This window comes from Emydura macquarii, unplaced genomic scaffold (assembly GCF_026122565.2).
Source record: "Emydura macquarii macquarii isolate MOO-44397 ecotype Brisbane River unplaced genomic scaffold, CSIRO-AGI_Emac_v2 contig_1363, whole genome shotgun sequence".
NCBI classification, from domain to species: Eukaryota; Metazoa; Chordata; order Testudines; family Chelidae; genus Emydura; species Emydura macquarii.
The window spans coordinates 24,608,494-24,630,141 of record NW_027131500.1 but is presented as its reverse complement, the minus strand read 5'-3'; the positions used below and the strand labels follow the sequence as shown (position 1 = coordinate 24,630,141).

The 21,648-nt window shown below is 42.5% G+C and overlaps 1 protein-coding gene across 1 annotated transcript; it reads left to right on the top strand.

Annotated features, from left to right (window-relative positions):
* Window positions 1-4,260: 4,260 nt before the first annotated feature.
* On the top strand, window positions 4,261-14,260 carry CUNH4orf51 (chromosome unknown C4orf51 homolog). Its single transcript, XM_067551592.1, has 5 exons — window positions 4,261-4,496; window positions 7,949-8,025; window positions 10,867-10,925; window positions 13,907-13,985; window positions 14,103-14,260. The coding sequence occupies exons 1-5, from the start codon at window positions 4,261-4,263 to the stop codon at window positions 14,258-14,260; spliced, it is 609 nt and encodes a 202-aa protein (XP_067407693.1).
* Window positions 14,261-21,648: the final 7,388 nt, after the last annotated feature.

Here is a 21,648-nt window from a genome sequence, read left to right as displayed (position 1 = left end):
TTTCTGGATGGAGAAATCTTGCACTAAGGTAATTGATTTTTGTTATGCTGGTGCAAAACCACTAATGTAGTTAAATGAAGCTTAACCCACTATTGGTAATATATGAGATCAAACTAGTGTGCTAAAAAATAGAAATGTATCCATGGCATGAGAGCTAGCTGCCCTGTGCACGATACTGTCAGAAACTCTAGGCATGTACTTGGGTGGCTAGCCCCTACTGCTGCTCATGCCACTGCTTCTAGTGGTAGCACGTTCACTATCAGATTAGCATGGGTATGTCTACTGGGGCTGGAAATTGTACCTTCCAGCTCCAGTGTAGATCAATCTACTCACCTTCACCAGCATGTCAGCCACATGTTTTGGGAATCCTCTGCAAATACTGAAGCGAGAGCCTCAATATACCAGGATCCATGCTTGGTGTTTCGCATGGCAGCTGTGCCTTTCAGACAGGCATAGCCACAGATCATGTCAGAACAAGTTGGCAAACGCAGCTTGGGATTCTCCTTGTTGGCATCGCTTTCCTCACAGCCAGGAGAGTCAGAGCGCTCTTTCCCATCCCTCTGATCCACTCCCCGGTCTGTCTCATCTCCGCAACAGGCCTGAATGATCAAGCAGCGAGAAGGCTATGCCCCTGGCACCGAGTTTCACCGATGTAAGGAGATGTCAGAGTACTGTAGCACACTCAGCCGAGACCTCTACCTGTTCCCTGGCTATCTTCCTAGGAACTAACCCTGTCGTTCTTCCTCTGAGAGATATACTGCCAAAGCTTCAGTGTGGATGGCCACATTTCTACTGCTATCAGGCGGGGCATCTGACAGCACATCCCACAACAGGAACTGTCCTTTTGTGATTGGGCATTCTCCCTCTTTGTGTGAATCTCGCTAACTCCTCTCTGCCTGGGAGAAACTAGCAACTATTGGTGATCCCCAACTCAGTTCAAGATTTAAAACCTTAATGTTCCACTGGTTTGTCTCACTTTTAGCTGCTGGGCCAGAGGAATGAACAGGAATCAGAGCAGTGGTGGCAGCACCTTCTGAACAAAGGAGATCCATGGGCATTTGTAGTCAGGAATGTGAAATCAGAATCAGCCTTTTCTTTTAAATTTTGGAAAATTTGGGTCTGTTTCTAAAAGAAAACAAGTTTTTCATATTGTTCATAGTTTTATAAATTGCTGCTTAATTTTTTTATGCTGCTTAACTTTTTAATGACTATTTTAAAAAGGGGGGAGGGGGGAACCAAAAAAACTCCAGTGTAGACATAGCCTGAAGGAGCAAGGAGGAGGGCAGAAACACAAGTGCTTTACTATGACATCAACCTTCTCCTCTCATGTAACAACCACATTGGGCACAGCTTCCTCTCACATGGGTGCAATTTAGTATAGTGTACCAGCTAGAGCATGCCCCAAACCAAACGCCATGGCTTAAAGCCCCTGAAATTCAGTGAAATTTGGATCTGAACTTCATTCATTTACTAAATGTGGTTTTGTAGGTATGGACAAGTGTGACTAAGTGCATACCTACCAGATTAAAAGCTAACTTTTAGGGCAGCTGAGGGCACCCATCTTGTGGATGGACTAATACATTATGTAACTTTCAGTTGGAAACTGGCTTGATGTAGAAAGTGATGAGAACAGCATGTAGACTGGTTTTCTCGATACTTTTCGAGACCATCTATGTGATGAACAATAGTGGAATTCATCCATGCTAATCTATTGAAACAAAATGTTCCCCTTTTGACTTCATGTCCCAGTGCTCAAGGGCTGCCATTTTCAGTCTCCTGGGAAAATCTAAAACTATTCTACCTAAACAGTCAAACCCTCTAAAAGGAATCTGCAGCTGAAGCGTCCTCAGCAAATTGAACCCCCTTTTCCCAGTATGGATTATTCTCTTCATATCTAATCTCTGTTTTCAGTGGTAGGGGCCAGTGACCCATGCTTGGTTGGCTGCTCCATTGTCAAAATTGTTCGTACTGGTGTAAGGAAAAATTGTCTATCTAATCTGCACTTGCCCTTTGTAAATTCATTACCTCCTGTTTTACATGCTTGTCAGCCTTTAATAAGTCTTCCCCTCTTGTACGTTCCTTATTTGAGTAGTGCTACAAGCTGCTCCGAGTCACTTCCTTTTTGTTTGCTGAAGGTACTGTATGTAAATGAAATTATTTTTTTAACCTTGAAGAACTCCCTTCCTAATGTTTGCTTTTAGAAAGTAGCCTAGTCTTGCTGCGGTATTAGCTCCCTCCACACTGTAGTAAACATCAGCACTGCCTCATGTTTTTCTGTTCTATTTTTCATGGACGTTCAAAGGAAATCTACATCACCCCTTGGAATAAGAAATGGATCTTCACATAGTTTGACTTCCATAGCAGTCCCTTTCCTTGGATACATTTTCCCTAACAGATAGTTAGATGATAATTTCATACAAAAATTAGATTAAAAAAATTGGCAAAGCAAACCACGTAACAGTCAGGAAATTAAAAATTGAGTGTATAACTTTAACTCCATCCTTTTAGTATTATGATGTCACATACCATTTCTCAATGTTCTATCAGGCCATTTTGTAGCCCTACAGCTCTGGATGTTGCAGTCCTCCTGATCTTTTAATTCAATGGGGCCATGATCTCAGTTGGGGCATCTGGGTATTACTGTAATACAAATAAATAACAAGGAATAATAAATTCCTATTTTATAAAAATAAAATTGAACATGTGCCACTATTTGCTAGGCAGCAGAAGAATGCTTTTATGTATAATATATGCATGCAGTGAGGCAGAAACACTGCTTCTTTTCTCAGTACGTTCACAAAGATGGAAGCAGCTAGCACTCCTTATGAACTCTGGGGATTGATGTGCAATGCTGTCAGAACATTGGCAGATTGCTACATGAGCATGTTTATTTAAAAAAATCAGAATGTAGGCACCAAGTATATTTTAAAACCTTTATAGCTTTGACAGTTCACAGCCAATTTTCACCAAACTACCAACAGGTGGACAACCCTCTACCTGCCAAATGTTCAGATTCTAAATCTACTATTCAGAAGATGTTGCAAAAATATTTTTAAATCATGTTCCCTTAAAAAGTTGGTTGGTGTTTTTTTAAAAAGAAAAAAGTTGCAAACAACTGAAAATAACATTTTAGAGTGGAAACACACTATACCTACCATGTTCCTTATTGCCTTTACAAGTTATGATCTTGCTAAACAACAGACAGGAAGAAAAAGACAAATAAGGAGGCAACATGACATGCATGGTAGCTTGAAACAAGGGAATGTTGTGTAACTAAAATGAAAATCTCTATTCGTTTATGGTTATGGTAGTGGTTGGATTTTTGTGGTTTTGTTTTTTGTGTTGTGTTTTGTGATTGCCAGCACTTAGAGACTGATGTAAGCTATTGCGAACATGCTTCATTTCTGGGCTGCATGGTTATTTCAGTTTCCACACCTGTTTTAATCCTTGATGTTTGTTTACCTAGCAGCACAACTGCAAAGAAAATATTTGTCCTTTAGGAACCAAATGGAGATAAAAAAAATCCCTACCTTGCTAGAAAGAGACTGAAGTACTCACAGATTTTAGATGTTTGAGTAAATGCAGTCTATTCACCTGTAACAAAAATCAAAAACTTTCCACTGTCAACTACTGTGGAACACATACATTGTAAAGGAAATGCTCCCTTAATGCATTATTGCTGTAAGGTAATTAGCTAAAGCTTTATTCTTCTTTACATAAATGTAATTTAAGATTGCTTTAAGGCCCTTATTTTTGTATCACTATATTTGTTCCTGTTACATAGCGTCATCTGCCTTTTTACTAGCTTCTTCCTCATTTTTGCCATGAAAAAAAAAACAATTAAAACCAAGTATCAAACAGGGAGACTATTCAGCTGACCTGTCTTTTGATTGACTGTGATAGCTGATGATGCTAGTACACACACAATGAGAACAACATACTGTCACTGCATGCATCGCTGATGCCCTAACATTACAAGTCAGATTTCTAAATATTTCCTCCCGCTGGGTGTATAAATACAGACAAAAATCCAGTTTGTAGTTTTCTAATTACTTTTTCTTCTTTACTAATTGTAGTGCTTGCAGAGTTTTTATGACCTGTTGCTTAGCAACTTTTATCAACAGCGGCAAAGCACTTTCCCTTTCCTTTCCTTAACCTTGCTAAAGTTAGACTTGGTCACCTCTAGTACTCACCAGCAGAGGAAAATTATTGCTAAAGTAATGTAAAGTTGCTGCTCAGACTCTATGGGTTGCATCCATGATGAGCTATCTCTTCTTAGCTCCTGAATTGCCTTTGCCCTTTAGTCCTCTCTCTTCTCAAGCTTTTGAAGAAATCCAACGCCATGCCGGTGAAGCCTGGAGACGGGAAGCTGAAAGAGAGGCCAACTGTGCAACAACATATTCTGCCGGTTATGGAAAAAAGGAATTGTCCGAGCTGACGAGGTGGAGCGCCAAACCCTCCTCTCCTACCAGGATAAATAGACCTCATCCACCAGAGTAAGGTTTATTCCTATTTAATGGTGCCTACAGTATGTAGTTCTTGGAGTGGAAAAATAAATTCCGTAGAGGTTAGGAGAGGCTTATTACAATAAGCCTCTCTTATTCTTCACCTCTTCTAAGAGCAGTTTGACATACTGAACTGGAATGAAACCTGAAATGCCACAGAAAATGGGTAGGAGCATCTTAGAAATCAAGAATACCCCTTAAAATGATTATCTAATCAAATTAGGCAGGTTCTGTTTAAGACCCAGGATTAAGCTAGCTACGCTTCATTTTCAGTCCTGGAATGGGAACAGCTAAGAAATAACTGCAGCAAGGGTTTCTAGTGAGATCATAAACTACAAGGGCTCATATTCTTTATGATGTCATCAGGATCCTAAAGTGGAATCATTTCATCAGTGCCTTGCTACTCAGTTTTTAATTCTAGATCTAGCTCTGTTTTATAAGTTAAAGAACTAGAGGGTGTGTGTGTGCGCGCGTGCTACACCTGATCTATCAATTTAATGATCCAGTGAGAACTTTCACATTTCAGGCATTATATTAGAGTTGATGGGGCAGGCTGCAACTTCTCTCTATCCTTTCCACTTTTTGGCTCCTGTTAGGAGAACAGCAATTAGCAGTAGTGCTGTACTGAAGAACAATTTACGATATTGCATATCTTAGCGTATTAAAATACACACAATTCTAGAAGACGGAAACATTTGCAGTGCACATGCTTATTATAAAAATCTATTTTTGATGAAATCCTTATTCAAGTCTAACAAGAAACAGGTACCATCCATCAAGAGATCTTGGAAAGTACTTGAAGGTCAAAAAAGTTGCCTCCTTTGGTTCAGTGTCTCTACTTCTTGGTGGAAGTAAATTTAGTTTGCCATAATAGCATGTTTTTGCAAGCTGGCGAGGGAACGTGATGTCATTTTTATACTTGATTAGCATTGGGTCTGATGGAAAACATCTGTTAGTATTTGATGTCTGATAAAGTCAAAACATGTACATGAATCATGTCCTTAATTAGAAATACACTATTGAAAGACAGTATCTTAGCAATGTGGAAAGGCCAAGATGGCTGCAGTTTCATGCCAATTGGGATCTGAACTCCCATATCACAAACTTAGGCAATTGCTAAGTGAGACCACAGTTAGATGGGAGCAAGGTCTCGATATGAAAAAGGGGGTCCCAGTATGGAACCACTGATCTGAAATACATACACTGTTGTTCCTTTAAAAAATCTCTGATGATGCAGGGTAAAGAGTAAGAATGTATTCCCCTGAGCGTGAAAGCCTGGCCACATTGAAATCAATGGGAGTTTTACCACTGACTTCAGTGGGGCTAGGATTTCACTGTAAAATATGCTACATTATTATAGGTTAGATTTTAAATGCCTAAATGTCATGAATTCTCAGTTATTTTCAGAATAGCAGTTACTTATCTTGGCTGCTTTCATGTCTCACCTGCCATACATGGCATATGCAGGCCTTCTCCCTACTCATTGTAAAACAACTATAACTCTGCTCCTCATATCATGGACTGTTCTCCACACTGCATCCTCCTGTCACACTCAATATTTGGACCTGAAACTTGTGTATTTCTACATGCATCTATGAGCAGTTGACTCTTCAACTATGGGCGCCATTCCCTACGCTTCCAATATAACTCTCTATTTTGTCTTTGAGAGAGAGAGGAGGAAGGCTTGCTGGTCAGTGCATCATGTCTCTATGGGACAGTGGTTTACCATGTAGTTAATGGGGTGGCTTTCTAATCTACAGAGAGCTAGTGCTGTCAGCATCACAATACTCTCATTCAGACACTGACATTGTCCCTTCTGTCAGTGGAGTATCTTGCCCTGGCTGGCAGGGTTTTGTAGTAAAAGATCACTATTCAATCTCACAGTGCCAGACAGCAAGATTAGGGTAAAATATTCCAAAGCACCTGATTTAAGTTCCCATTTTCAAAAAATGTTTTAGGCACTTAGGGCCAGATTTTTAAAGGGATTTAGGCATTGGTCGGCTGAGTGCACCAACACAAAACCTCTGCGTGGCTTAGTGGAATTTTCAGCCCCAAGTCAAATGACTCCAGGCCACAGAGGCTCCCTGTAGAATCCTTAGGGATAGTTAAGCATTTAAAAAGGGGTTGTTTCAGTAGTCAACCAGCTGAGCAGGGAGCCACCTAAACTAGCCAGGAGTGAAATGCTGAGGAGAGAGGTGGGGAAAAGAGTGCCTAAGCAGCTGACCTGACACGCTTGGCTGATGAGCCACAGAGAGGGGCCTCCTTCCTGCCATCCTGAGGTGACTCAGGATCCTCAGCTGCAAACACTCTCCGAGAGTTAAGAACTGTCTCCTGTGAACCTGCTCCTAGAGACATACACACAAATCCTGTTAAACTTCTGCAGATCTAGCATGGACATCCGTAACATTTTGAAAAGGTATCCCTTAATGACCAGCTAGAGTACTGGTTCTCTAACTGGGGGGGTCACGACATGGTTAAGTGGGAGTCGTGAGCTGTGAGCCTCGACCCCGGCCAGGTGCAGGGCTGTGAGCCTCTCTGCTTCCTCCTGGCAGAGGAACATGGAAGGAGGGGGTGAGTGATGATACACAGATACTGCTCACGCCCTCTCCCAATTTTCCTCCGTGTCCCCCTCAGTGGCTGTGGTGGGGGAAGCGAGAAGCAACGCCAGGGCTCCCTGTATCCAGGTCACTTTCCCCACCTGGGCAGTGTTGTGAAGCGAGCATCATGAGCTGCTGCTTTCTGCCCTCCCCTTACACAGCCCAAGTTGGGAAAGTGACCTGGATGCAGGGAGCCCTGACGTTGCTCCACTCTTCCCCTCTCACAGCCCCCTAGGGGTGCATGTAGGAGCAGCGTTCAAGGGGGGAGTGAGCAGCAATACCAACCGCTCCGTGCATGCAGGTCTGTTGCCCCAGGTGGGCGCAGGAGGAGGGGTACAGGGGTTAGGGGCAAAGAGGGCACAGTGCAGGGGCAAAGGGGCAGTAAGGAGCCCATGGAGGCCTAGGGCAGGCGCCCATGGGGGCAAGGGTGTCACACTCAAAGGCTTGCTGTGTGAAAGGGGTCACCCATACAAAAAGTTGGAGAATCACTGAGCTAGAGCATAACAAATATTCTAAGTGCCAGGGGAAAAGACCAGACCTTTTGGTGCTTAGTTCCCAAAGGTTCCTTCCTCCAAAGCAGCTTGTATTGGCCACCGTAAGAGACAGGATACCAAACCAGATTGATCACTGGGCTCTGTTCTTGGGCTGATGGGCATGGCCTAAGAACCTCTTTAAAACTGATGTTAAAAAACTCCTGCATAACTTCTTGTAAATAAAGAAAACTGAGCAATGAGACAGTAAAAATGCTGCAAATTTATCTTGCACAAGCTTTATAGAAACAAAGCCACCGTTTGTTTGATGTTACAATCAAAGACTTAAACGTTCTTTCCACTGTGTCTTCTCTAGAGTGTTTATGGTAAACCAGCTTCATTATATACCTGGCTGTTACAACAGTGATAAACCAACTGCTGCAGCTGACAAAGGTAAATCTAACGCACCTAGTTATTCTGAAGAAAAATACCTTAGCCAATCTGACAACCTCTGTGTTTGCTAGATTCTTATTACTGGTGGAGCAATGACACTGATTGAGAGGCAGAGGGAGACTTATGTTTGAAGGGAGAGTGAAAACGCTGGGAAAGTTTCAGCTACATGGGAGGCAAAGAAGAGGGGCCATAATAGAGCAACTGGGAGCTGGCCAGGAGCAGCTGCAGGATGACTGGCCCTGGATTGCAGTGTCTACAGGCAGCGCCTAGATGGTGCTGTAGAACAGCGCTGCTCAGCCCAGCAGCCACAGCTAGCCAGCGCCTCAGGCAGTGGGAGCTCAACCCTCTCAGCATTCCATATGCATCTGCCCCTCCCGGGGCATGCCCTCTAGCTGGTCTGGGAAAATGGCCCACTTGGCAAGTGCCCAGTTGCCTGGCCCACCAATCCAGGACTGCCACGGAAAGATAAACAATTGTTTCAGTGAAAGACAAGCAGTTGCAGAATGGCCCATGAACAATGGGTACAGAGGAGTGGACTGAAACTAAAAGAAACTGGGATCTGAACCAACCAAAATCCCTCCCCCCATCAAATCTTTTCCCTCCACCTGTGGAAATGTCCTGGCTCCTCGCCCAGCCATTGCTACCTACATCACTTTCTGGGTAACATTCCCCATTGATCCAAAGTTTGTGCCCAGGCCCCCCTCTGATCTCAGGTCTCAAATCCATGGATGCTGCCTTAATTCACCCATGGGAACAGGGCAACATTGGTTGCAGACACAGTTTATTAAGATCACTAAATGCCATCTGTCATTAGACACATTTTAATATTAATTTTGAACACAGACTACAATAACTGCTAGAATTTATTCCTCCTACTAAACTTAAACCACGGTAAGTTTTAGTATGTCTGTCTATACATGGGTAATCAGCATTACTTTTAAATAAAACACCCACAGGATTTCATTAATAGCAGCATAAGATTTAGGGATCACCATTACAGGAGTATAGTATTAATTTCTGGAGCTGCCTCACATAATTACAGCGTGGTATCATAACTTTCAATATAAATCTTCCTCACTCTCTAACACAATTTATTTCTGAAGTTAGAATTCATGGATTGGGGATCTAGATATAGAGACCGGAGACATGCCAACAAATTAGGGATATATTAAATTACCTTAATTAAAAATATATTGAACCTGAGATCCTTTACAGCAAGACAGAGTTCAAGCTGCAATGTAGGTTTTATTTTGAAGCTGTTTGTTAACTTGTGAAAGGCAATTATAAGAACTCTCCATCTACATTATCAATAGTTCATAAACTCCAAATATCTAGCCTTCACTTCTGTAATGAGGCTGAGGAAAAATGAGATACAGTAAAGGTGGAGATTTTTCTGTTTGAGAAGGTAAAAGTTAAGTTTGTTATTGGTAGGGGTAATATGCTCATCCTGGTTTCTATTTTGAGATATTTCACATTTTTTCCAAACTTACATGCCAATTCAGCAAGATAGTTAAGCATGAGAAGTTTGACTGAAGACAATGATATTGATCTAATATTTAAAGGATACCTTATTCATTGTTGTCTCAATCATCATCCATGTGTAATGGTCTGTATTAAAATGGTATTAGTTAAAAACCTTTAACATTCTTTGTGATTTCCTATAACCATGGTAACTCAACAATTGAAAAGTAAAGACTATGTAACTTGGATATGTACCATATGTTCTATACTCATCCCAAAGCCTGCCTACTGCTGTGTTACAAGTATTCTTTATTATTGTGTGGGCCACATTATCATTACCCCAAACATTGCCCTCATTCATTTCAATGGGAGCTGCCAGCATGTAGCTGGGAACAAAATGTGAAGTTTTTGTCGAGAAACTATATTGCTAAAGTCACTGACTGGCAGTGCAATGTTACTAGTTAGTTACGATGGTTAGTCTCCTTCATTAGTCTCCTCCTAAATGTCTTTTTAGAACTACCAAAGAATCCATTCATGATGCTTTTCCACCATACTAAAGAAAAGTGCCACATCAATGGCCAAATACAGTGGCTGTAAACTCTCAGCTGTTGAAGAACGGCAGGTCCCACATCTACACTGGCTATTTACCTTTAACTATAGCTGAGTTTTGCAGGATTAAACAACGGTAACAATATTTTGCACTGATCTAGCACTTTGCATCCTCCAAGTGCTGTTCAAATCTCTAACTACACACCATTGTGAGGGAGGCAAGTATCACCTTGATTTTATAGGGGAGGAAACAGTCACAGAGAGGGTAAAGGGACAACAAGTCAGGGGTAGAGCTGGGAGGTTCAGCTCAGGAGTTTGCTGGCTCTCACTAGACTACACTGCTGTTTAAAAAGGTCATATAGTGCAGAAAGTTACAGCTTATTATTGATAATGATCTAACACAGGGCTCTAGCTATATTAATGAGTCACTCTATAATGTCTTTAATAATCTATAATTTGCAAGTCAGAGTAAGAGTTGTAATGTTCCATTGTTATGCGGCAGCTATGCAGCCACATTTCTTTCTCTGTGCTCCATGTCTATTTCTTTGTGCTAGTTATTTCAATACAGTTTTAATTAAAATGAATAGCATTCAAAAAGTAGATGTAAATATTTGTAACTAACATTTATATTACTTGGTATATTGGAGGATGAGCTGGGCAAACACTGTTTAATTTGGTAGCCTAATTTTCCTCTCTGTATGTATTTGTGTATTGTAAAATTGAACAAACATCTCTTGAACTTGAACATGATAATCAACTTCATAATGTATCAAGAATTTGGACTGACCGTTGTACTTTCTGTAAGACTTCCATGTCTTCTTTTCCTTCCAGACAAATGCTGTGAATTTCCAGGTTACAGAGAGGATTCAAAATATGTCAGGCAACGAGTAGTAAGTACAGAATTTGAAGTGAATTTGTATCTGATCATTTGAATCTATAGATCTTGTGTTGACAATAGACGGCATCAGCATTTTATCCTAGTCAAGATTTATAAAGAACGGTTACCTACCTGTAACTGTTGTTCTTTGAGATGTGATGCAGACGTGTATTCCATGTGGGTGTGCAGTAGCCCAAGAGGTGGTGCTCACGCCCTGCAGCCGTAGCCCCTTATACGTGGTCGTATAAGAATGGCGCTGCCCCAAACCGCTCGGTTCCTTTGCACTGAATGTCAGGAGTACAGACCCTGATGCTGAGGGGCTGGAGAGTGTCTCATGGAATACACAACCCCTTTGCATCACATCTCAAAGAAGAAAAACAACAGGTGGGTAACTTTTTTCTCCTTCGAGGAGATGCAGCCATGTATTCCTTGTGGGCAACTCTCGAAAAGTACTAAGAGGAGGTGGAACTTGGAGTCTACTTAAAAAAAGATCACAAGACTGCCTTCCCAGAGTCTGCATTTGATCTGAATGCAGCCGTAATGGCACAGTGGTTTGCAAAAATATGCACAGAGGACCAAAGGGCAGCCTTGCAAATGTCCAATAAGAATTTCACTTAGAAATGCTACCTGAGTTCTCATGGAATGAGCTCTTACCTCTTGAGGTGGCATAGTCTGAGCTACTTCATGCTGCCATGATACGGGAAGTTACCCACCTGCAGATGGTCTGTGAAGAGACTGCTTGACTCTTCATTCAGTCTGCATATGAAACAAACCGAGCCGGTGAGGAATGGAAAGGTTTAGTTCCATCCAGAAAAAAAGCTAACATGAAAGTGACAGGGCCCAAAGATGCACAGCATGAAGGGGTCCTTCAGTGCCAGGCCCAGCCTCGACTCCATAGTCTGAGGCCCAGGTGGTGCGAGCTGTGGTGCTGATGGACCTGGTGGCTCTGCGACGTGGCCAGAAGATGCCAGAGGCACGATGGAGGATGAGCTGGTAGAATCTGTAGCACTGGAGAACTCCTGAACTAGAGGATAGTCCAGGATCGAGATGCAAAGAAGGTCTCATGCTGCCTGGTATGCTGTAGACATGGAGGTGGCTGGCGCTGGTCCCAATGTTGGGCTGCAACCAGAGTCGATGATGCAGGCCCTCACTGCTCATGGCATGATATTTGGGGAGTGGTTGCCTTGGAATGGTCCTGACTCATTTTATAGGACCTCTGCCTCGCTGCATCAGAGGAGGGTCAAAGACTTTTTCTGTTGGGGGAGATGCCAGAGCCTGAGCACGAAGCGGCACCACTTGCTAGATCCGAAGATGACTGCTGATCAGATGAGGGCCTCGCTGCTGGAGCGGGCCTCATAGCCTGTTCCAGAAGGTGCTGCTTCAGCCGCAAGTCTCTTGCCCCGAGACCTCTTTGTGAATGACTTGTGAATGGAGAACCTCTCTTTAATGTGTCCCTCACTGAGACACAAGCACCTCGGGTGGGGGTTGTTGTTGGGGATGGCCCCCCTACATGATATAGAGTGCTTGAACCCTGGTGAGGGCATTACATAGGGCAGCCAACTACTCTACTAACACTAAACTAACACTTAAATTACACCTTGCTACTACTATATACAAGCAAAGTTCTCTGAAAACAGAATGGAAATGTGAGGTGAAGACACCACACAGAGCTCCGACTCTAGCCATGGACAGTGAGAAGGAACTGAGGGCGTTGGGGTGGTGCCACCCTTATTTGGCCAGGGGAGGGACTGTGGCCACAGGGTGTGAGTGCACCCCCTACAGATGCTGTTAGGCAAAGTTCTCCAGCTCCCGTGCACAGGGCATCAACACATCCATATGATATATAGAGCTGCATCCTACTTGAAGAATAATATAAACACCCATAAAGCAAATGGGGGTAATTAAGCCAATCTACTCAGCACTGATTTGGCTTCAGTTAGACAAATGCATTCATTTTGGGACAGCCCATTTCAGGCAAACTGGAGAGAGAATTTAGGAGAAAGCAACAAAGATACAAGGTTTGGAAAATGAAACCTGTGAGGAAAGAGTTAAAGAACAGAACATGTGTAGTCTGCAGAAAATACAAGTGAAAGGGTAAGGCTGTTGTGCTCGTCCCTTTATTATAATATCTGCAGATATATGTATTTGAATTAACTAAGCAATAAAGGCTTTTAATGCTGCGTTTTCTTTTTAACGCTTATTGGTTGAAGTAATTGGATCTGTTATTGTGTTCATTAGGAATACCAGCTGGGCTTCTATAGGCAATGACTTGTGAACAAGACCTATTAGAGGTCAAAACATTGGAGACCTGCTCTGAATAGCTCCCAGTGGGCAACACCTTTAAAATGGATATAATGCTTTACCACTTTTAAATACTATTGTGTTTTTTCCTCTAATCTGGCCTGTCTTAGTATTGCATTTGGAAGTTTCAAAATGCACCTCATTAATTTAGTTTTGTGACTCCTTTTTAACAGCAAGTTATTGTACCACTGAAGTCAATGGAAGTTTTGTCATTGATTTCCATGGGAGACAGATTGATCCCTAAATGTGGCCTGTATTTCTTGCATGATATTGAGACATTTGATCAACCATCCTATCCTCATTGTGCATGCTGAACTACACACACACACATGCTCTCTCTCTCTGTCAAAGAACCTATCCCTGCTAATCATAAATGATACTCAGACATAGTGGGCTTGATTTTCAGAAATGCTGGCCATCCTTAGCTCTTGTGGATGCTGATGTGGAGTTGTGAGTAGGCAGCTCTTCTTAAAATCAAGCCCATATGCTAAAACCTGCCTTGTTCCAGCAGGTTTGCTTGTTTTCACATATCACTGCAGTGCTCTCATTTCTGTTTTCTGCTGCTCTGTGGAACTGTTAGGACAGTAGCACACAGTATATCTGAATATATACACTTGGACGTGATGCACTGTGGTATGTTCAGATTGGAAGCCATGGCAAAAGGAGCAATAATTTGTTACCATCTTTTTACAGGTGCATCAAAATATGTACTGTGGTGCTTCAAAGCCACACCAGGCAGCTCAGAACTGGATAAAACATGACAATGAAAATGGTGAGTATAACCCTGAATCACTCCCCTGAGGTCTCATTTGCTTCCCTAAAATATAACCTTCCATGTTTCAAATTCCCTGTTGGTTTTCAGCCTATTTTTTTCACCACTTCATGACAGGGGGCAGAACTATTGAGAAAATGAAAAATTTTGCAGCTGAAAGTCTGAAGATGCAGACTATACCATGCAAGTTAAAGACCTGTCATGTAAGCAGCTTTCATTCTGTAGCTTTTCTAGAACAGGCCCTGTGTGACCTAGGCCAGAGGCCCGGTTACTAGAGCTACTCAAAACCCACCCATCTTCTCTGAAAGCAGAAATTCAAATCCCTCTTAGTAACACATCTGTGCCTTCCATGCAGCCTCCAGTACACAGCATATCTACAGCTGGGCAAAAGTTTCTGACCCAACTTTTTTCAGCAACAAATGCAGATTTAAGTGAACTGGCACATTTTACAAATTCATGTAGAAGTCACCAAATTGTTTTGGTCAGAATTTTTTTTCCAAAAACCCACAATTGTTTCATTTCAATATTTAAAAATTGAAACATTTTGATTTTTATATTCAAAATTTCCTTCAATTAAAAAAAATTAAAAAAACGTAAAAGCTCAAAATCAAAATGAAACATTTATTTTAAAAAATGTTTATTTTGACCCTAAGCAATTTTTTGGAATTGCCAATGAACCAAAAAATATCAGTTATTTGCACAACTCTAGGTATGACCTTCCTGAACTGATCCACAGAGCCCCTACCCTGTCCATATTTAAGTCCCTCTTAAAGACCCACTTTTGTCATGTTGTTTACTGTGAATCAAGTTAATTTGTATAGCAATCGCTTATTTGGTTCCCTATTTCCTAGCCTCTGTTTACTTGTCTGTCTAGCTTTAGATTATGAGCTCCTCTGAGCAGGGACCATCCTTCTTAAGTATTTGGAAAGTGACTAGGACATAATGGACATTGCTATTAATAAACATCAACAAATCCCACTTTCACAAAGCCCTTCAGCGCTTATCTCTGTCCTGACCATCTCTTTGCACCTTCTTAAGGTGAGCCACCTGCCTATTACTAACATTGCAATTGCTTCAACTTTACTGTGTGTCAGAATCTCCTACCTTGCAAATTCTGACAGACCTTTCTCCAGTGCTAGAATTCCAGGCAAAGGTAAAGTTCTTGACAGCAAGGGACACCTATCAGATTGTTGCAATCTTCTGTACAACTGCTGGAGATGATAAGGGGCATAATGATGAATCACCTGCTACTTAAAATCATGATGTTGGATAAGGTTTCTGACCAGTCCCCCATCAAAATGCTTGTGATTTCCCTCCAGTATATGTAGAACTTCCTTCACAAATGTGAGTGGCACTTCAGTATAAAGTGCTAGGTCAGAATCCCACGACTTCCTGATTTACACTATGTTTTTGGGGTCTGTCTCATCACAGTGAGGCTAAATGAGGTTGATCCAGATGTAAAGATACACAAAGACTAAGAGCACCCAGATACTATGGTTGATGCTCTATAGATACAAGATACAGATTTTTGCACTAATAGAACTTCAACATTGCAAGCTAGTTAAATCTGTCTTATAGTCATGAAACACACTTTCAATCAACTTAATCTAAACTTGAAGTTAAATCTCTCCTTTTCATCTCTAATGTAGAAGCAGTTAAAATATAAAAAGCAAATAAAAAAATCTAATCTTTAAAATATATTCCATTATATACACACGTTTTCCAGAAATTGAGGGATCCAGCAAACACCAAGAGAGATTAAAATACCAAGAGTTAAGAATTCATGGACTGAGTTCTTAGTAAATTCATCTTTGTGGTTCAGAAAAGATACCTCTTTATTTTCTGTTTTGCCTTCTGACCAGGATTCTTTGAAGCCATCTTCTCGCAGAGAAGGAAAAAAAAGATGTTGTCACTAAAATAAAAAAGCAAAGTGATTTACTACACTATGGTATTTAACTTTAATCTGGTATTTGCATTATTTCTTATGCTAAATAAAGGAAATATTGTAGTGTAGTAAATTTAGGTGTCTTAGCAACCTAAACAAAGCAGGAGGAGTAGATGTGTGTGATCAAAGGATGGGAAAGGACAATTAATTACCTATGATTTATCTTCTCTGAAGATAAAATTTGACTGAATTCCTGGTTTTGAGTCTTACACGTTTACTGTGAGATGGAGAGCTAAGGAAGTTCTTTGCTTAAGTTTTTGTGCTCTGGGGCACTGGTAGGTGGGTATCATGAACAGACACCCAGTATCTCAAAAGCAAAGTGCTTCCAATCACCTATGTATAGTTTATGCTAGAAATGTATTTATTTGATAGTATGATCAGAAAGAAAGTAATCAAAAGCTTTTACTTCCCAAGTCTCAGTGGAAGTTGCTTCCCCACTTGCCCTGTCAAGTGAAATAATAACTTCAGAGAAGCTAACTTGCAGGTTAATTTTCCCTTCTCTGATCATACTACATCAACTGGATTACTACTTTTAGAGTAGTACTCAACTCAAAAAAACTCAAAAAAGGCTTCACAAAACAGTGCATTTTCCAAGCCATAAAGAAACAAGAAACTATCATGGAATTCGAGTGGACTTTATCACTGTAACTAGTGTGATTAGCAGCAATGATCGCGCCATCCAGGACCAGGGAATCCCCAATTTTTTTTCTTTTTCTTTTTTTTGTTTGCCCTGTAACACATACATAACATAATTTATGTGTCCCCTTTCGCAATCCCCTTTTTGGTACCTTTTTATTTGTGTGCAGTGAACCCACTCCTGCCCTCCATTATCTGGGCCCAATAGCAGCAGACTGAGCCCTAATTGGTCCAGGACCAGTTAGGGGCCTCTGCCATTTGGGAGCTGGGAATGGATGGTGCTATCCTGGAATCCCACCATGGGTAGATCATGCTCTCCAGGCAGGTCATACCATGCTTTGACCTTTGCTGCTCCTCACTCATCTCGTCAGGCCACTTGCCTGCTGTACTTGTCTCATATGGTCGATTAGGGTTAAAACCCACTCTTGTGTTAGGGTGTGTGTGCTGACCAACCCAGGCACTGGGGTAAGTAGGTTTTCCCACCGTTCTATGGGCCTTCCCTTGAGAGCCCCATATGGAGAGAATCCCGTGCCCTTTGATTCCTGTGCCCTTATTCTCATTAAGACAAAGGGCAGTAACTGTGACCAGATTCCCCCCCCATCTCCACCCACTTTCTCAGTTCACTTTTGATAGTACGGTTCATGCGTTCCACCTGCCCTGCAGCCTGTGGGCGATAAGCAATATGGAACAATTGTGTGATTCCAATGAGCGCTGAGAGCTCTCCCAACAGGTCTGACCAGAATGTAGCTCCTTGGTCCAAGTCAATCACCTTTGGGACCCCCCAACGAGTGAATACCTCATTTTCCAATTTTTCAGCAATTACCCGGGCGGTTTGATGCCTTGTGTGGAACACCTCCACCCACCTGCTGAAAGCATCTACCACCACCAACATGAATTCATTTCCCCTTTGAGCTGGTGGTAGCGGTTCTGTGTAGTCAATTTGTATTCTTTCCCAAGGTCCCCTGGGGGCTTGCCTCATTAAATCTCCCCTTAGCACCTTGTGAGGTGGATTGTGCCTAGTGCAATCTAAACAAAGTTCCAAGTGTGACTTTAAATCGGCTGCCATTCCTGGCCACCAGCACAACCTTTTCAAAGTTCCCAATGCTGCCTCAAACCCAGGGTGTCCCCCTGCCAAGCTCTCATGCACCCAGCTTAAGAAAGCCCCCCAGCTTCCCTGAGGGCACAGCATTACTGGTCCCTTGGCTGTTAAGACACACCAAATACCTTCCCTTAGTTCCACTTTTGGCACATGTTTGTCCCCAAGTTTTGTGATGCCTTTCAGTCCTGGATCAGATTCCTGCAGTTCTCAAATTCGCCATCCCCAGTCTATGTCCACCCCACTTCTTGTTAACACTGCTACAGGCACACTCTGCTGTGCTGGGGAATTGGCCAGAGCATTCAGTGCCCTGTAATCCACAGTAAGGCGCCAGGTGCCGTTTGACTTTCTTACTGGCCACACAGCAACGTTACAAGGGGCTGCAACTGCTCTAATCAGTCCCCTCTATTCCACTTCCCCAGTAGTTGCCCCTATTTCTGCCAATGCCTCCCAGGGACAGGATACTATATCTGTGGGGGAGGATTCCCTCTCTCTAGTAATACCTCCATATTGCCCCTACCACAATCCAAACTATCCCTAGGCCACACGGGGATGTGTTCCCACCCTGCTGGGGGCGGTGGGAGGGCATATGCTGCTTTAATGGTCGTAGTGGCCATCCCCATAGGAATTGTATAGCCCTGTCCATCCTGAGTCTGTCCCCGCAGACACAGCCAGTTAGCCAAATCCAATACAAGTCCCATCTTATGTAAATCTCCTTCCCCCCAGCAAATTGAGCTTCTCCTTACAACCTCACATAATTTCCCCTTCTCCCCAGGTTCCTTTAATCCATCCCTGCTTCAGTGCTAATCGTCTCTCCCCTCCTGTTGCTCCTACAATTTTCACAGTTCCTTCTGTGGGTCTCCCCTGCCCTCATGTGGTTAAGCTGATGGCTGCTCCAGTGTCTATCAAAAAATCCCTCATAGGACTCCCTTCGATTGCTCCCTGGAGCGTGGGGCAACCGGATGCGTTCTGTCCCAAACTGAGGACACCCCAGGGCACCCCTAAATCGTGGCACCCACTGCTGTCCCTCCCACTGGTTTGGAGGAGAGCCGGGAGTCCTGGCACTGAAAACACTCCTGTCTCTGGCATTTCAGGCAGTACCAGTGCCCTGGCCTCTGGGGCAACACCCCTTCTGATCTGGTGACATCCTGCATGGCCAATATAGCTTGAAGCCTCGGTATTTCCTGTTTTATTGCTGTCTGCTCGTCTTTGACTGTCCCCCCAAAGCCACAGCCTCTCCCCCTATGTCCTCCCCTCTGAGCTGACTCATCCCTTTCCACCCTGTACTGTCCATCCGGGGTAATAACATGGATTGGTTCCCCCCTCTGATGCATCTGCCTCCACGTCTGCCTGTTCCAGAAACTGGGGTAGCTGATTGGGGACAGGGTTGGGGTGCTGCAGTTGCAAATGTCCTGAAAACTGTGGGTCACTCAGTTCTAGCCATTTTTCCAGCAGCTCTACACCCACATTAGGTCCCATCCTTCCCTCCTGGGGCATCACCCACAGGTCCCTCAGGAGATCCTCCCAACACCATGCCCATGCCTGTATGAGGATACCCTGCCCTGTCTCTCCTGGGATTCCCCTCATTTTATTCATCCCAGCACAATGAGGGTACACCCCAAACAATTGTTTTGTCACCTATCCCAGGATCAGAAATGTGTTCGTCAGCCCTGCCACATCAATTCCCAAGGTACCGTCCCCCAAAAAAACTATGCCATATCATCACCTGGTCCTCATGAGTTAGACCCTCCATTTCCCTGCCCACCTCCACTAGCCACAGCACAAACCGATCCCAGTCATCCTGAGGCACCTTTCCCAGCTGGCCCAGCAATGCCTCCTGGTCCTTCAGGGACAAGGGGCAGATTTCTTCCTGTTCTATTACTTGCGGGACCTGGTTCCCCCAACCCACAACAGGGGGTACTATTCTCACCTCCCACAGTTCCTCCTGGATGGCCTCTCTCGGAAGGGCTGTAACAGTGGATCGCCAGCTTACAACGTCCACTGGCAGGGGTGGGTATGTTGTTTTCTCAGGGTAGGGGGGAAGGGGCATTTTCTTCACTACCATTGATGGGGCAGATGGTTCAAGGCCCCCCCATCCATTATCCCCATGCTTACATCGATACGGTTCATCCTCTAAGTCTGTTACTCTCCCCACCAGTTCATCCCTCTCCTGCCGAACTGCCTCACAGGACTCCTCTGTCCGTGCAGCGTCGTGTGCCTTTAAATCAGCGATTTCTACAGCCAGCACAGATTTCTCCGTTATAATTCTCTGCTACTCCACTATCCTCTCCAAAGATTGAATATGCTGGAGGAGTTCAGCTTTTCTTTTTCTTCCGTGATAAGGATATACTTACAAAACATGGGCCTTTACAGGCAGGCCTGAATATCTATATTCTATATACTAACAAAATCTGTCACTTTTTGAATAAGAATAAACCTTGACTGGAGAAAATGAGATCTCTGCACTGTATCACCATGTAACTGGATTTTATTTATTTTTAATAGAAATGCCCACTTAAAAAGATAGCACATATTACTTATTACATTAACATTTTGTTTAGCTTTTTCATTAAGTTCTACTTATATAGTCACATTAGAAATAGCTAGCTAGATACACAAAAATGAAGCCTTAAAGATGATTGCTTAATAAATATTCAGAATGCAATCAGTCTAGTTACACAAGAGAAAAGAGCTATTCAGTTACATTTAAGAAATGTCTCTTGTTTGAGTGACAGACAACAATATATGCTTAGTGCTTTATTCCACAGCATCATGTTCTGGGAGCTATAACTCCTGCAAATATTTGTCCATATTTACACTCATACCAATTTTTAAAAAAATATATTATTCCGCAAGAGATACTATGGTTTATAACTAGTAGAGCAACTGTTCCTAGCTATAATGCACTACAATTCTATGTTGAATATTGTACTATCTAAATATTTGAAAAAAATTCTATTTGTTCAAACAATAGTTATGCAAATTAATCTGTTTTTAATAATAATTTAGTCTGCCGGATCTAGCAGAAGTCTCTGCATTCATTTTTCAGCTTGTTTTAGAGTGAATGATTTTTGCAGGAATCCCAGATTGCTTTTTTTGCCTTACATCCATTCAATGGCTGCTCTAGATCTCCCTCCTTGGAACTTACTGTCCACTTGGATTGTTTTTTCCACATTAATGAAGGACAGAAAGTTGGGTTTTTTTACTGTGATGCAATCACTACGAATACTTTAATATTTCAGCTGATGGGCTATAATATAGTGAAATGGCCTTTCCTCTTAGGCCTACACTCACCTGAACCCAGGATTTATCATTAAAATGTGGGTCTCCCAAAGTGCACCAGAATAGCCTGACCACCTTCAAAACTATAATTATAGAAGTGAGCACAAGAGCGAAGGGGAAATTATAGAAAATATGCCCCTATTTTTGGCACCTCTAAATGCTGAAGTATGTGATAGGTTTTAAAACCTAGTCAATTGCCACTGACTGAGGCAAATGCTTCTGTAAAACTTCCAGTTGGATAGTCTATCAAACCCTTTTAAAATCATATCCTTTGCTCCAGCCCTTGGCTGAAGATTCCAGGCTTCAATCAAAAATAGCAAACTTCACAAGTCCTTACCTATTGTCTAGCCAGCCACAAAGTGAGGAGACCCTTTTAGCATTACTGGTCACATCAGGCCAGAAAGAACATCAGTGTGGGGACTATGAGCACAGCAATCAGAGCTAAAGAGCACTTTGCTATGTTTTATTAAAACAGGCAACGTCCCAGCAGAGTAATAAGCCTGAGTTTGTCGTTTCAATGAATCACTGGCTGAAGAAAGCTGGAAGAGAAGGTACATGACAGAAATTACCTTTATAGATTTTAAAATGAAAGCATAGTTGGAACACAAGGTTTCTGTATTACAGAGGACAATACAGGAATGTGGGCTACCATTTCAGTAGCTCCATCCTTAGTCTGAGGACCATATTTTCCTTAGAGACTTTTT